The sequence below is a fragment of the Vanessa cardui genome, chromosome 22 (genome assembly GCF_905220365.1).
Source record: "Vanessa cardui chromosome 22, ilVanCard2.1, whole genome shotgun sequence".
Taxonomy (NCBI): Eukaryota; Metazoa; Arthropoda; class Insecta; order Lepidoptera; family Nymphalidae; genus Vanessa; species Vanessa cardui.
In genome coordinates this window covers 8,726,213-8,743,887 of record NC_061144.1, presented here as the reverse complement: position 1 = coordinate 8,743,887, position 17,675 = coordinate 8,726,213, and the positions used below count along the sequence as shown (strand labels likewise).

At 32.2% G+C, this 17,675-nt stretch overlaps 3 protein-coding genes across 3 annotated transcripts in view; 2 read left to right on the top strand and 1 right to left on the bottom strand.

The window, feature by feature from the left end:
* Nucleotides 1–1,179: 1,179 nt before the first annotated feature.
* Nucleotides 1,180–2,981, top strand: LOC124539390 (agglutinin-like protein 7). Its single transcript, XM_047116779.1, has one exon. The coding sequence runs from the start codon at nucleotides 1,212–1,214 to the stop codon at nucleotides 2,883–2,885; it is 1,674 nt and encodes a 557-aa protein (XP_046972735.1). The 5' UTR covers nucleotides 1,180–1,211; the 3' UTR covers nucleotides 2,886–2,981.
* Nucleotides 2,982–4,239: 1,258 nt separating this feature from the next.
* LOC124539279 (adenine phosphoribosyltransferase) lies at nucleotides 4,240–5,515 on the bottom strand. The gene is made up of 3 exons (XM_047116613.1): nucleotides 5,274–5,515; nucleotides 4,931–5,168; nucleotides 4,240–4,703 (listed from the first exon to the last, which is right to left on the bottom strand). Exons 1-3 carry the CDS (start codon nucleotides 5,360–5,362, stop codon nucleotides 4,479–4,481), a joined length of 552 nt encoding a protein of 183 aa, XP_046972569.1. The 5' UTR covers nucleotides 5,363–5,515; the 3' UTR covers nucleotides 4,240–4,478.
* A 405-nt stretch (nucleotides 5,516–5,920) lies between these two features.
* The window catches only part of LOC124539447 (uncharacterized abhydrolase domain-containing protein DDB_G0269086-like), a 33,496-nt gene continuing 21,741 nt past the window's right edge, over nucleotides 5,921–17,675 (top strand). Inside the window, exons 1-2 of the mRNA XM_047116843.1 lie at nucleotides 5,921–6,207; nucleotides 8,562–8,732. Coding sequence (XP_046972799.1) covers nucleotides 6,106–6,207; nucleotides 8,562–8,732 — 273 coding nt within the window. The 5' untranslated portion in view covers nucleotides 5,921–6,105. The remainder of the gene's footprint in view (nucleotides 6,208–8,561; nucleotides 8,733–17,675) is intronic.

Genomic DNA, 17,675 nt, shown 5'->3' with positions numbered 1-17,675 from the left:
CAAGATGAAATCTCGTATCATCGCCCTTGACATTGTTATCTATCTTTCGGCGCTGCTCACGATTCTCGGAAACATTACTACGTGCTGTGTCCTCTCGTTTTTTATAAGTTTATGCGTGACACGTCTTCTTTGAGGCATACATGTCGATAAGTTGATACAAGATAGCTATAGTTATGGTACATTCAAAAACACCGGTACTATAAACTGACTTCTACCTGTTTTTAATAAAAATATATTTTATCTGTTGCAAGTTATTATTAATAATATACAGTGAACGTTTATACTAAAACTTAGGTTCGATAAATATAAAATATCTTTTTTCAAATTACTCCCATGAATAGTATTAAAATAAAAAACTTCAGTAAGTCTTTAAGCAGAAAAGCTTACTACTAGTCTATGATACTTAGGCGAAATTTGGTATAGAAAGTTTTAAAAATTTTTCGAGGGTAAAGGCGCAGGTTCAGTTAGTTACGTTTAAATTTAAAAGAATGTTACTCATATAGTAAATTACCTTATACCAAATATTTATTATACAATTATATAAGTACTTACCTAGTGTCTGAAAAGGAGTGGTACTTCTTAATTTGCCAAAATTGGCGTTTGGAATTTGTGTTGATAGATTTTTGAAAATATTCGGTTTGAATGGGATGACTTTTTCATCTACAAATTAATAACAATGACTATAATCTATTTCATTCTCCGTGTAATTGGAATTAATGACTATTTAAGCTAATTTCAATTGTTTTTTTTTTAATAAATATTTAGCAAATAAAAATTAAATATGGTATATACGTCAAATGAAAATATGCATAAATACAAATAGTTTTTTTTGTTAATCAAGGTCTAAATCAACGCGTACCATTAGTTAATAAAATTCTTTAATTTTTCACCCACTATTCGTAATTTATACATATTGTAATAGCGTTAGGTACTTCTTGCGGCAGTACATTGTTCCTTACTACTGTGGAATAATAGTAATAAATTATATGCAATAAACCTCAAACTTGCTTCCTTACTTTTTAGTTTCTCAATGACTGTACATTTGAACGATTTTCCTCTAGGAAGAACTTAATTTATGCAAATAAAAATATACTTATTACGAAGGCGACTTGTTACGCTGTGATTTCATTCTTCAAAGTTTTCCTTAAGCATCTTGAACTATATAAGGCTTACGGTCTAAGTCTTAAGTCAGTCTATCACAGCATTCGAAGATGCATACAAAGCTCTTACTAGTATTCGCTTTCGCGAGTGTCGTATCCAGTCACGATATACTGATCGGGTCTGGTACGGAAGGAAGAAAAATATTCGACGAAATAAGACAAGCAAATCCGGCGATTTGGAGGCAAATTGAAAATGTTACCATAATAGCACCGGACAATGAAGTTATCAGCGGAGTCGTCGTTACGGACATGAGGCCAGAAAAGGATGGTGATGTGCAAATTGTGGATGGCGGTGATGGAATGAAAAGTGTTACCATAGAACTTAAAAGTCCAACGGTTTTGCGCGGTTATGAATTTCACCTCGAAGTATATACTGTCCCAGAGACCAAATTAAGTGACGCTGAAGAACATCTATACACAGAGTCAACATTGACGACTGATAAAATTGATTTAACTGAAACAAGTGAAGCGACATCACATGAGAAAGATGGCAGTGGTGAAGATGAGCCCGAAATACCAGACGAAGTAGATAAGACGACTGAGTTACCTGAAAGTACGACGAACCAAGATATTCCTGAATTAATGGAAGGAAAGGTGGTGGATGGTGATATTTTAAGACCAGCACGTGAAGCCAGTAATGAAAATAATCCTGAAACAACTCAATCTGAAGATAATTTAAATGTACACCCATCTATCATTGGCAGTGAAGCTGATCAAACAACTACTGAAAATGTAAGCACAGAAGTAACCACAGAGGCAGAGATGACAACGAAGTTAGACGAAAGTGAAGTTATTACAGTAGCACCTGAATCTTTCGACAATAGTAAAAATATTCCTGACTATCCATCGTTAAGCATCTTAGATTATATAAAAAGTCGAGAGGGGGCCAGACCGATTCGTCGTACGGATGATGAGTCAAATGAATCAAATGACGATGCAACCACAACTGAGAAATTAGTTGAAAATACGGACAACGTGGATACATCTTACATGTTACCTACATCAGAAGCTAGTTCATCGTCACAAAATAATAACGACGATACTGCTGACTTGGTGCCTCCGGAGGAAACTAATTATAATACTGGATTTTCTTTAAATAACGAAAGCACTGAAAAACCTGTCAACGATGATTCCACGGACATTTCTAATAACAGACCAAGAGGAGGCCGTGGCTTAGATTTCGAGGAATCACAAGAACTTATTACCTCAACCACAATGAGTGATATTGAATCCAGCACTTCAGCAATAAATAATGATAGTGAAAGTAGTACAACAGAAGCGACGATTGACGAACAATTAAGAAACGCTCGCGAAACGGACGTTTTAGAGAACAATGTAAACGGACTGGACGCTACGATAGATTCGAACCAAAACAAACAAATACCTTTATGTAGAGCACCTAATGAAAGTGATAAAACATCCAACCTCACTCCTAATGTAATTATATTGAACGGAGAACAATTAACTTTGACACCAGACAGCAATCACAGACTGCAGTTCGGAATACCGATCGTTCTCATCATAGGCAGTGACACAAATATTCCTACAATCAGAATCATCGCGGAAGGTGCTCATGACGATAATAAAGACACAAGTGTGTTTCCATCTGCAGATAATTCTATGGATGATAACGAACCAGTACCTGAAGATAAATTAAATGACTCCCAGGAGAGAGAATATTCAGAAGATGAATTTATTCCAAAACCAGTAATGAGTTTTAAATAAGAATATTGTAGACATATTATTTATTATGTTTGTATTGAGTATTTTGTGATACCTTATTTATATTTATAATGTAACGAAATAAATCAATCCATGTTATACCATTTTATTTTATTTTGATAAATAAAAATCATATAAAAATATACACGTAATTCAAAATATTTAAAGATTATTAAAACTATGTCTTGAAATTGAGCATCAAATAAATATACAATTAACATGTAATATGCAACACAGAACGTAATTCGAATATTTTGCAATAATTGGTCAATATCATGTATTCTTAATAAAGCAAGTATATAAGCATCAAATGAAAACAAACCATAGTCAATCTCTAGTTATCATTTAGAATTTTTGCTTAACTGTACTAACATAAAAATGTAAATTGTCATTTTTATTCAAACCCTACTAGAGCAATTTCAATTAAACTTTTTGTTTTTAAAAACTTAAAACCTGATATATGCTTTAATTACTACTATGAAGATGTTATATCTCCAAATCTCCAATATTGACATCTGAGAAAATTACTCATTTGACACAAAATGATTCCGGAATAATCTTAAATCTACACAATTGTAGTGTACATAAATAAGACTATCATCAGCTACAAATAAAATCTGAACGATAATCCAAAAGATTATCTAAGAAAATGAATCTTATATTATTATTTTGTAAGTTCTTAGTGTTATACATTGATTCATGTTTAGATACTAAATATTGATAACTATATTTAATATGATAAATTAAATGCATATTGAAAATGCATTTTCCATTAGAAAAATACTTATATTAAAAACACAGCCACATATATTCCATATAATGGTCAATTCTATTTTTAAATTTATACTTTTCTAATTTGTGCAAATTCAATAAATTGTCAACTTTTTCAAGAACAAAATTGTATTACACATCGTCATTTATACTTTTAACAGTCTGTCTAAATGTATGTTATTTTATTTTAAATATTATTTAAAAAAAAGTCAATAGATATAACAAGAATGCATAAAAATATGTCAATATTGATACAATAATATAAAAATACTACACCTGAAAAATTAACATAACAAAAGCATTTTAATTACATCTGTTACAAAGTGTAAAGAACATCAAAAGAACCTCAATAAAACAACTAATTCATACTATTTAGTAATTAAATGTTGCCAGTTAATTTATAGATATAAAAAAATATTATTTGTAAACAATGAGATTAAAAAATATATCAAGAGTATTCAACTGTCAAACTTATAGAATGTTTTAGTTTAACAAATTGTACACAACAGAAATGGCACCAATGACACAATAAACACTGCCTAAATAAAAAAAGCAAGTAACAAAAAATCAACATTGGCATTTTTTCTGTTTTAAGTTTTCAGTTTATTTCAGAATATCATATTACTCTCTAAGTATTTATCGATCACCAAACATTGTATTGTATTTGTCTTTTCTTTCAATTCTATAAATAGGCAACAATTTTATAATGTAATATGTCAACATAGTCTATATTTTATTACCTTTGTACTAGTAGGAATGGACTATACATGCATTTAGATTTAATTATTGTTTGCATTTTTTATAGAATCACTTATAAATGATTTCCTAGTCATATTTAATTAACGAATGAACTGGTATACCATTAGGAATGTTTCTTCGACCATTCAAAGATTCCAATTCCATAATAACAAGACAACCCACGACATCTGCTTTACAGTTTAGTAGAAGATTTGCAGCCGCTGTAATAGAGCCACCGGTTGCAATTAAGTCATCAATAATCAGGCACTTGATACCTGGACGGATAGAATCTTTTTGAATTTGTAAAACATCCTGAAACAAAAAAATAATGCTTTTATGAATTGAATATGTTCTTTTACATGGGAATTGTTTAATGCAAAAGGTGAATGGAAATAAAGATAATATCAATTTACAAGTGCATAATAGATTTATATAATAAGCTCTTATATAAAGAATTAATTTTTGCACTGTATCTTAAGTTTTTAAAAAAGGTTTTAATCATATTTAATACAGTCATTTTAAGATTATGATATACTTACTGAACCATATTCTAAGTCATATTTATAGGAAATCACTTCCCCGGGTAATTTCCCTTTTTTTCTTATTGGCAAACATCCAATACCCAATTCTGTGGCCACGGAAAAGGAAAAGAGAAATCCCCTTGACTCCAATCCAACAACTGCTTCCACATTTGGATATTTAGCACGAATAACCGTTACTAACAAATTTTGTAGAAGTCTGCATGTGGGACCATCTGATATCGCAGAAAAAATGTCCCTAAAATAAATAACGTATTATTTAATATTTACAGTTTTAATTTGTGATTATATATCGTTTATTAGGCTTTCCTATTGTAACACGTTTTTTAAATTAAATACTTACCAAAATAAAATACCTTCTTTCGGGAAATCTGGATAACTTTTAATTTTTGATTTCAGTTTCGCGACTTTTTGTTCATAATCAGAATCCATAATTATAACTAAAATATGTAATATTTGTAACAAGACAGCGCAGCGACTACGTTTAAAATTATTTTAAATATAAAGTTATCATAGATAAGGTTTTCTTGTCGTGGTTTTCAAGTTATTCGTAATTTTTATCAAAATTATCAGCTTACAATTGTCATTGTCATATTGACATTATTTAGTCATTTGCAAAATGTTGCTGATGGTGAAATTCTATATTCTGAAGTTAATAATAATTATTACAAATTCTGGAGCAAATAATAATTATTCACTAATATTTTCAAACTTTTTATAGTAGTACTGCTATTTGCTTTTTTTAGTTGATGCTACATCATCGAAATTTATCTTTCATTTATTTTAACAAAATATACATGGGATTAAACTAATTGCTATTAGTGTAAAAATGGTGATAAGTTTTAATAAAATATTTAATAAAGTTTTGTTAGATAATTTATTTGTATTTTTTAACATGCAATCGCAATAGTACATATGGCAACTTTATAAATGTCAACAAACCTAAAGATGTCAAATGAAATGTCAGAAACTTTGAATTTAAGTAAAAGCGGTTAATTGTTTAAATGGAATGATTTAAATTATAAATGTAATTATTGAATATGATAATAATGTGCAAGGCTGTAAATCGAATTTTCATGTCAATGTGACGGAATTTTTAAAAGTTATAATCCTGGCAGGTGTTAAAACTTTTTCCCGCCGTTGAGCGAAAGTAAAATTTCAAACAGTGCTTAACAATGTTATCGACGGCAGATTTAGAAAGGCTAATTACGGTTAAACGACGTGAGATAGAGCAGGAGAAAACCGTTCTAGGTCTTTCGCCGCCTCTTAACGATAATGTGAGTATTTTAAATAGTGTGAACGCTAACCACCTGTTGCTTTGCTCTCAATGGAAAACTCGACTCTATTGATTTTCTGCCAGTCGCCGGTGGCCGTCTATTGATTTGGCTGTGTAGACTGTTTCGTTAGACATAACAGTTTTCATATTACGCGATAACGTGTTAATGTTTCTTAATTAAAAATGTAAATAATTCATTGGGTACCTTGTTTATTATTTTTGTTATTACTGATTGTGATTTTTTTTACGAACTAAATATTAGGTAAAGTATCTTATAATATGTTATTATTTTCTTAGTAAAAGTTATTTGTTTATTGCAAATTTTATATATAATTATAAGAAGTTACTATAAAAAATTAACTTTAAAGTAATTCCAGGTAAGACATAGTGTAATTATTTTTGATGTTTTGAAAATAGTTTAATTGATAGATTTCGAATGTTTTGTTAATTATTTCTAGTTACTTAAAATATATTACTTGATTAATAATGTAATCAATTAAATGATAATACTTAAAATAAAACATTTATCCTAAAGAAAATTTAAATATTAATTAATTCTAAAACATGTTTCACTGTATTAATATCAAAACAATGTCATAATATTTCTACTAAATTGACATTAAAAACATCTTATGTCACTCAAGCTATCAATAATCGCTTCTAAAATATTTATGTAAGGCTGTACACATGAAATGTCAACATGTATTGATCACAAATTAGTTCCACAACTTTGAAAGCCTACTTCATATATTTCTGATCATAACAAATATTTATCTGACTATTTTCTTATACATAAAATTTAACATACTTCATAAATAAATATATTTGTTTATGATATTATATAAATATAATTTACTTTTGTATATTTAATAAATGAGAATAATAATTTCATGCATCAAACTTTCTTACTTTAATTATTTTTAATATTTGGTATAGATTATTTTTGTGGTAGTAACGATATAATTAGATCATTAATTTAACTCATTTGCATATCTTAATTAATTTTATTGTGAATTTTTTATTAATTACAATTTCAATTAACAAATTATTAACTTTGAGTATGCTGTCCTTTTTAAATATTTTAATTTTAATTTTAATTTTTTTATTTTATCAAACACCTTATAGAAGAATGGGAATTAAAACAGATTAAATGAAAACATGTTTTATATATTTTTTTAATTCTCACACATGCAACTACAATATTTTTAAAGAAGTCAATTCATTTAAATTCAAGCTATTTTTATTTAAAAAGAAGTTTTAAATTATCTTGATTCCAAAGCTTTTGCCTATTTACGGTATAGTCATTTCAGACATTTTTTTTTATACACTGTTGTAGTTTAGTCCAAGTGGTGAGTAATTGTTTGTAGATTATATGATCAAACATTCAAATTACGTAATTCTTACATGAACACAGGATTATGTGTTTGTTTTAATTGATATTATAATCATAGCAAACATTATTCTCCTTGACTTATTAATTTGTCATACAACTTTTCATATACTTACAAATAAGTAATAAGTATATGTTTCAATATATCTATTGATTACATTATATTATATTCAACATGTATAAATACATAGTTATATATCTCAGTGATTTAATTTGGAGTAGTCTTAGTGATAATGGATTCTAACTTGTTAGTTTTAGTGTCCAGCTTTTTGGTCATAGAACTCAGTACAGGTACCAATCCAATATCAATTATTTCGTAAATTAATTGGGTTTTTCTCACGGGTCAATAAGTTCTAAGTAGCCCGGGCTGCTGCTACTACTAGTTTAAATCTCACCAATGTTTATAATCCTGGAAAGTACGTAAAGCCTTTAATGCCGTGCCTTAACTCTGCCGGATGTGACGGATTTCCCGTGACAGGGGATTATGGGAGTGTAGAAATGGATTGTGTGACAGGCATTGTGCACACGCTACACTCTCATGTTCTATAATGCATCCTAGTTGGCTAATCACTCTTGATGGTGGCGACCGTGTACGAAATCGGTTAGGAAGGCAGCATCATCATCATCACATCACATGTAGAGTACGACAGAACCTGGGGGAAATTCTTCTAACTTATAACGATAATATATCATTATTGTTCTACTCCGACTGTGAATATCATAGACAATGGCGCTATAAGAAATAACCATTCCTTACATCGCCAATGCGCCACCAACCTTGGGAACTAAGATGTTACGTCCCTTGTGCCTGTAGTTACACTGGCTCACTCACCCTTCAAACCGGAACACAACATTACTAAGTATTCGATTCGATTGCGATAACCTGTCAATTTGTTAGTACAATTGTGACCTTAGATTAATGTTTTTGTTGTTGTTGTTGTTGACCTTTGATTATAATTTTTTAGGATGTATCAAATAAAGAGAAAGTACGGAAGACTGATAGAAATGTGAGATTTAGCCGGACACGAGCCTTCTCTGAAAACAATGTGCCTACAGACGCCAGTGAAGCCTTCGGGGATGAAAAATCGGAAGACTTAGAGGGAGACATACCGCCCGATTTGGAAAGATATATACGGGTAAGTGGAAATATATGTTTTCTTTTTCTTTTTTTATAATAGCTTGTTCAATTTACTGGCAGAATTTAGTCTTTAGGGTTAAGAAAAGTAAAGTTACAACAAAGGTCCTTTCTGCAAACGGTTATTAAAAATTCGATTTTTTTTTAATAAGTTTTCTTTTATGGCTAGAGTCTGCTGATGTTAGGTGCAAAATATTCTGCTTTGTCCGTAAAAAGTTTTTATATCGTGATTCTGCCCGTGTTATAATATGTATAAGGAAGACACGTACGTGTAAAATGGCCTATGTTCTCGTGGTCTCCGTTCAGTGTTAATAATAACATATTTGAAAAAGTATAACTCTAGAAATAACCTTTGAAACTGCGATTCAAGATAACAGATGAACATTTTCTCTTTGAGTTAAAAAAAAGAAAAAGTGTGCAGTGAAATTTACAAGATTCTACTGACAAATTAGTGACAAGCGACTTCCAACCCTACAAATTATAAGAATAACAAATATTGATTCAAAATTTACTTACAAAGTTGTTGCCTACGCGTAATGTTGGTTTGGCGCCGCCTCTATTCTGTAACATGAAACTCGAATACCACCGCAGAATACGAGAGTGACATGTCAGAATATTATATATTATGACATTCGTAATTCTAAAATTTATAGGATACATGCGTATCACTTAAAGATGATTGTCACATAACATTTCAATAGTGAGATACGAAGTGAATACTCGCAGAATCACAATTCATTGATCGGAATCGCATGATGTAGTCATAATAATGCATAAATTATGTAAATATAGCAAAAAAACAACAAAAAATATATGCCAATAAATATTTATATGACAATGTATCACGTCTAGGGCATCATTACACAGTATAAAACGAAGTCTCCTATCGCTGTTTGTCTCTATGTATGCTTAGATCTTTAAAATTACGCAACGGATTTTGATGCGGTTTTTTTAATAGATAGAGTGATTCGTGTGAAAGGTTTTTGTATGTGGACAATTTAGTAAAGAAACACTGATAATATTAGAAGTTTCAACTGTGATGTCATGTCATTGAACCCGTGAGCATCCGGGCCGGGTCGCTAGTGCAGTATATATCACCAATATCACGTAGAATGGAGAATGTGCAAAGGTGAATGACTGCTCTGTACGAAACGCCACATTATTATAAAACTAATATTGTTAGAAAATAAAGTGAAATTACACCAGCTTCAGTTGCGTGCATATAATCGTGGGTAGTTAACTTAACTACCATAAATGGTTGTATCACAACTGTAAAGGGAACGCAGTAATTTAATGTAGTAAAAGTTACAAGCTTACGTCATATTCTATCTTCTGGGTAGTACGTCCCACACCGTATATTCTACCGCGAAGCAGCAATACTTTTTATAATTGTTCTAGTTTGAAGGATGAGTAAGCCAGTTGAATCGCAGGCATAATTTACAACTTAGTTTCCAAAAACAGTGGAGTATGTTTAATAGTCTATAGGTGGTTTTGACTACCAGCTACTATTTGTTAGTCTGCCTACCTATTTTCATATATAGGTAGGTAGAAAGAAATAACTAGCGGTCCATCCCGGTTTCTCGCACGGATTTTATATTTTTACCTTTTATTTTTTATATCTCGAAGGGATTAATTAAACAGCGTTTTCAATGGAAACTCCCTGTCGTCTCTATTTTTTTTCGATGTGTTTAACAATTGTCGTTCAATTTAACTTATCGACACAAAAACCTGAATAAATTAACCTAAACCTTTCTTATCAAACTCTCTGTCTATTAGCGAATACCGCCTGAAAATGCGTTTTTTTTTTGTTTTATGGTATATGTTGGAGGACGAGCATATGGGCCACCTAATGGTAAGTGGTCACCATTACCCATAGACAATGACGCTGTAAGAAATATTAAGTATTCCTTACATCGTCGATGTGCCACCAACCTTGGGAACTAAGATGATAACATCTTAGTTCCTAAGGTTGGTGGTCCCTTGTGCCTGTTACACTGGCTCACTCAACCTTCAAACCGGAACACAACAATACTGAGTACTGTTATTTGGCGGTAGAATAACTGATAAATGGGTGGTACCTACCCAGGCGGGCTTGCTCAAAGCCCTACCACCAATAAAGTTCCCAAGGTGTTCAGTAGTTTTGGAGTATATCGCGAAATTACATACAAACGCGGTCGGCTTTGTTTAATAGTATATAGTGAAGAAATTGGAAGTATCTGTTCATCAATTGAAATAGTCAATCGTATGGATTTAATGATTGATTGTTGAGTTGACCTACATGTAAATGTATGTATTTATTGGTTACTTTACTAGCGAACACAAATACGTTGGGTCGCGTTACGGTTTTAAAGGTGAGTACAGAATAGCAGGCACTAAAGCCGTTACATCTGAGATATCATAACGTGCTGTATTTTCTCTTCTGCAAATTTTCAGGAAATTGATAAAAATATATAAAATCAATTACGTTAGCTGTTAAGGCTTTTTATATCAGTTTTTTTACCAGAAAAATTTGTGCCTTACTCAAATATCTTCCAATGACAATGGCTTTTTGGTTAATTCCGGTGACGTTCATTGGCCAAATTATTACTCAAGATTGTCAAACATGTATTTAATCGATCGAGCCGAGCGCATCAGCCAATGAGGTACAAGTATTATGTTTCAAAGGAATTCGACTCGTGGAATGATTTTAGTTTTTTCTCCAAATGTGATTTATTTTTTGATCGAATGTACTTAGTGATTTCGCTTCAAAACATACACTAGTTCAATATACGTACGTAAATTACTACATAGTATAAAACAAAGCTGAGATGGCCCAGTGGTTAGAACGCGCGCATCTTAACCGATGATTGCGGGTTCAAACCCAGGCAGGCACCACTATATATATGTGCTTAATTTGTGTTTATAAATTCATCTCGTGCTCGGCGGTGAAGGAAAACATCGTGAGGAAACCTGCATGTGTCTAATTTCAGCGAAATTCTGCCACATGTGCATTCCACCAACCCGCATTAGAACAGCGTGGTGGAATATGTTCCAAACCCTCTCCTTAATGGAAGAGGAGGCCTTATCCCAGCAGTGGGAAAATTTACAGGCTGTTACTTTTCTTTTATAAAACAAAGTCGCTTTCTCTGTCCCTATATCACTATGTATGCTTAAATCTTTAAAACCACTCAATTGATTTTGATACGGTTTTTTTAATAGGTAGAGTGATTCGAGAGGAAGGTTTTTGTGTATAATAAATGGACAATATAGTAAAGAAACACAGATAATTTTAGAAGTTCGTAAATAAACTAATTCTGTTGTACATTTAGTATCATCTTTGCACTCGAGCGAAGCGGTGGCGGGTCGCTAGTATAATACATACAGTATGGATAAAGCAATTGTGATAATAAAACTCGTGCAGTTTGTATCTAAACGGGGAATCAATTGAATATCCCGTAGGCGTCGCAGTTATTGTTATATTCATTTGACATTGGCAGTGATATCAGTCTATCAATTTCGCAACGCGTTCTTTTATTGAGTGAGCTAATTTTTGAGTTCATTCAACTATGTTTCCTTACGTAGATTGATGAATAAATAATAATATGATGGTAAAAAACAATGCAAAGTTAAGAACATCAAAATGGTACCTATAATTCTATCCTCTACTGGAGTTATTTATCCTCTCTTCATACTCTCCATGCCGGTCTGAAATTACTAAATATTAATAATTCCACTCTCATACTTATACAGACAGCTGTAATTTTAAATACATGCCGCCTAGTTAGAAATTTTTTAGGCTAACTCAACTTAGCTATGTACTTGGCCCGTGCATAGTTGTATAATCCTTTTTTCAGTAAAGAAGAGAATTAGATATGCTTAAAGTATAATAAAAATAAAATTGTAATATTGGTAAGTTTGTGGGCTTAGATGCATAAACACCGCAGAATTTTCAAATGACGCGTAAAATGTACACGTTAAAGTTCTTCCCTGCCCAACGATGGAATTTTCTTGAGACTGTAATTATAATAATTAAGTATATGTTGTTGTTTTGTTTATGCATTATTTTTAGCCGTGCATTTCTTAGAAATTTGTGGTATTATTGGTTGATAGCTACGCGATGAAATGGCTTTGTTAATTATGTCTCTGTGTATATGAAAGAGAAATTACACAATATTTTTTAATTTATGTACATTTTTTTATAAAGCCATGAAAACAAATTCCTAGTTTAAATATAACCAAATAACATAACAAACGCGAACTAAACACCCCATGAGTTCCTGAGGAGTTCGCATAAATCGTGGCAATACCATAAATTCTAAAATATTTAGCAAACACGAAACTATAGTAAAAGATTAAATCATTGTATAAAAAAACTACACATTTCATAGCTGAAATAAACTAAACAACCTCGACCTAAGTAATTTATGACGACTAGTATTTAAAGAAGGTCAAGTTTAAATGGTTCCTTTTGTTTTTTACACAGATCTGTGAAAACGTATGTATAATTCAAGTATCCATTGCAGTAAGGCGCATGTCACAAGTTCCACTGCAGTAATTTATTGCACAACCCCTATACCACGCTTACATTCATCTATATATATATATATATATATATATATATATATATATATATAATAAAATTGGAGTGTCTGTTTGTAATATTAAAATAGCCCCTTTTTACTCAATGCATATGTATGTAAACACGGTACATACTCGTATACCAAAATAACATTTTTTACAACTTTTGTCGCCTGTTTGTTCCTGCGAATCGCTGGACCGATTTTGACGGGCCTTTCATTGGCAGATAACCGATGTAATAAGGAGTAACTAAGGATACAATAATATTTTTTTTGTTAAATTCAAGCGCGCACAAGGTTGCGGGCACAGCTAGTCCTACATATACACCTGTGTACGTTTAAATTTCAACGGCAGGAGGAGTTGGAGAAAGTTGCCAGCTTATCGGTGTTTTATAGGATACACTTTGGAAAGTGTTCGAAGGCTCTTTTCGAACTGATTGAGCCATATCCATTCCTTTATCGGACAACTAGGCGCAGGCAAAAGTTTCACCCATACATAGTTGACATACCCAAAAGTCGAACTAAACGGTTTGACAGCTCGTTCTTGGTGAGAGTCGCCAAGATTTGGAACGACCTGTTATTTCCTGATAAGCCTTTAAGAGTAGAGTGAACGGGTTCTTTTGGATGGATGGTACACTTTTCATCAGGTGTGATGGAAGACAAAGGCTTATTCCATATAAATATATTAAAAAAATAAATAAACATAATAGACCTTGAATTGAAATAAAATCATTTTTAGAGTTGTAAAATAATTACGGTACCTATGTTCGTGAAAAAATTGCGTTTAAATGAATGCTTAATTGCTAACGGAACTTTGGAAGTATAATTAATGTATATACATAAGTATTTAAAGTGAAATATTGTTGTATTGTAAATAAATATAATTCATCAAGAATGGTGTTTGGTTACATTTAAAGGTTATTAGTTAATCGCGTGTATTAAGGAATAAATTATATAAATCTCTATTTCATAAAGATAACTTCACGTACCCTCAGTAACAAATAAAAATGACTCAGAGCAGAGCAGAGCTGTTCTGAAAGGACATACTCGAAATACATTGAAGAACTCTAAAAGGACAAACTTGAAACACGTTGAAGAACGCTACCGTGCAATGTCAGGCACACCGATATGCCATATATCTACATAGTACATAATAAATTAGCTTCCCGCTGTCTTCACGCTTGGATCTTTTAAACTATGAAGCAGATTTTAAAGCGGTTTCAAAGGCAAGGTTTATAGTATAGAATACACACGTGGAGTAAATAAAAGCGATGAGTGTTTGTTCTTTAAGGTAAAAGTTTTATATAGAGCCTTGTTATGTCCGTGTTAAACCGTACACGTAAAAAATTATTATAAGGTAACCATGGCTGATTTTTTTAACATTTCATGAAGGAAAACATCGTGAGGAAACCTGCATGTGACATATTTCTTAGAAATTCTGCCACATGTGTATTCCACCAACCCGCATTGGAACAGCGTGGTGGAATATGTTCCAAACCTTCTCCTCAAAGGGAGAGGAGGCCTTTAGCCCAGCAGTGGGAATTTACAGGCTGTTGTTGTTTGTTGTTGATTTATGTGTCTATACAGATATCATTATTGGAGTCGTCTCTGTTAATAAAACACAATTAAAACAATGGACTTTTTTCTACATTGTCATTGAACCTATTTTTTTCATGGCATATGAGGACGGCCTATTGGTCTGCCTCTCCCTTGTGACTTTAGTTACACTGGCTTACTTACCCTTCAAACATGAACACAATACTACTTATTGCTGCTTGGTGATACGATATTTGAAGCCGTACCAACAATGCGGTTATGTTTTATTTTAATACTTGTAACCTTTAATGATAAACACTAATAACACTTGGTGGTAGGGCTTTGTGCAAGCCCGTCTGGGTAGGTACCATCCACTCATCAGTTATTCTACCGCCAAACAACAGTACTCAATATTGTTGTGTTCCGGTTTGAAGGATGAGTGAGCCAGTGTAACTACAGGCATAACATCTTAGTTCCCAAGGTTTGTGGCACATTGACGATGTAAGGAATACTTAATATTTCTTACAGCGTCATTGTCTACGGGTGATGGTGACTACTTACTATCAAGTGGCCCATATGCTCGTCCGCCAACCTATACCATAAAAAAGAATCCATATAACCAATGACGTATTATACGAATTCATGATAGTGTTTGAATTGTTTCTTGCCAACCCAAAATATCTATCACCGAACAATGAAGAAATTGTTGTCTTCGAAGAAATGTACCAGTAAACTATTAAGCAGAAAATACAAATAAGCTATTTGACTGGTTTTTAAAATCCATTTTATATTATTTAGTAGAGGTTAAGGAACCCAGTAAAAGTTGATTTTTTTATTTCTAGTGCACATTTGCCGAAAAATATATTAAAAATTCCATATTTAAATAACGCGCGAAAACGCTACTTGGACAATATGGCGCCGCAATGGGGTCGGTGACGTCACTTTGCTGTATTTTAATCTGTGGTACATATAGTAGAAAAGCAAAGTTTACAAGAAAGTGACTTCATCATAAGCCCGGCCAATCAGGAGCGTTTTGTGTCACGTGACAAACGTTTGAAAAAATGCATTTTTATTTTTTGATTTTTGAATAAATTAAGTACTATTTCAACTTTCGTTAATAAATAACCATTTTAAACTCATAATCTACACTGATTACAATAATTCACAATTTATTTTTCGCATTGTCAAATAGCCTATTATACTCTTAACTGGTGTTGGTATCATTATGTCATCGTAAATTCAATACTTGACAGAAAATCCTAAACCGCTTTTTTCTATTGACCCGATATTAAACTATCTTACGTATGAAATTGAAAAATATGTATATATAAAACCACGATTTCAAGATGGGTCATAGCCGAGAAAAATCACTGATCTTCAAATAATTTAGAAGATTTCTTTACCGTTACTTACCGAGTAGTTATTAAATAAATAAATATGAGACAACATCACATACATTACTTTGATGCCAATGTAAGTAGCTAAAGCACTTATGTTATGGAAAATCAGAAGTAACGACGGTACCACAAACACCCAGACCCAAGACAACATAGGAAACTAATGATAATCTACATCGACTCGGCCGCGAATCGAACCCAGGACCTCGGAGTGGCGGACCCATGAAAACCGGTGTACACACCACTCGACCACGGAGGTCGTCAAATTATAATAATTAGAAGAATCAATATATAGTTTAATTATTCTTGAATCTCACATATCCTTAATAGTTTGATTATACAACGTTTAGGTTAGCCGTCAAGCTGCAACGCATTGATGCACAGATACCTACTTCCGTTTTATTATAATCATTCATTGTTCTAACCAAGGTTGTGGGCAAGTTCATAAATGATTTATTATTACAATATTTAATTACATTTTCATGTTATTTATAGAATAATACCACTAGTAAATAGGTCAACTGGTAGTTATTAGTTAGACATTCTAATATAGAAATGCCCTTGATAGAGCCATACTCAAATTGCCTACCGTAAGAGCCGGATTTAAAGGTCTGGAGGCCCCCGGGCCACAAAGCGGTGGGGGCTCTAGACAAACAGAAGCGTGAACAACCTAATAATTATATTATCATGAATTAATTACTTTTTATTTCAATCAGTAAGCTATGATTTATTTACTTGCATCGGTAACTTTTAAAATATTAAATAGTATTTGTTAGCTTAAATAAATACGGCCCTGCCTACCGTAAAAATTCGTTCCCTGTTTTAAAACAATGACGAGCAAACTTTGTCTTATTACTTTCGCCAGCGGTTTTTCCGAACATCTTAAAGGCAGACAACCTACCAGCGTTCCGGGAAAACCAAGGGCGATAATAGTCACTTTCCAGCATCCTGCATGTTTGTCAAAAATGCCATAAAAAACATATTGACAATAACATGTACTTTAAGCTCAGTTGCAAGAACGAAACATTTTATTTTAACAAAAGGTTGCCTGAATCTTATGTCGAAATAAACAACTCGAACATTTTTGAAATAATTTATAGAACACGTTTTTTTTTTACATATTTATATGGAAGAGACGTTTGTCTTCCATCTCACCTGTTGGAGATGGAAGTCAAACGCCTGTAATGTAGATAAAGACGAAGGTGGTACACGCCCATCCAAAAAAACATCCCACAAACATAAATTTAATCAACGGACTCAGTTTAAAAACATCCACACAAAATTGGGTGAAATACCCTTTGACTAGGTTGGAGTTATTCAATTAATACGAAAACTCATTGAATAAGTATTGCTTTTAATCATCGATCTGATATGAATACTTTGAGCTTTATTGGGTATACATTATTCTAGTAGCTAATTTTTTTTAGCCAGGAAACACTGAATGAATCAGTGTAA

Bases quoted from the DNA above. Each gene is read 5' to 3' on its own strand.
- LOC124539390 (XM_047116779.1), top strand. From the start codon at position 1,212: ATGCATACAAAGCTCTTACTAGTATTCGCTTTCGCGAGTGTCGTATCC.
- LOC124539279 (XM_047116613.1), bottom strand. From the start codon at position 5,362: ATGGATTCTGATTATGAACAAAAAGTCGCGAAACTGAAATCAAAAATT. The intron at 5,169-5,273 runs GTAAGTATTTAA...TATTTATTTTAG, and splicing joins AAAGAAGGTATTTTATTTTG to GGACATTTTTTCTGCGATAT. The intron at 4,704-4,930 runs GTAAGTATATCA...TTTTTGTTTCAG, and splicing joins ATGACTTAGAATATGGTTCA to GATGTTTTACAAATTCAAAA.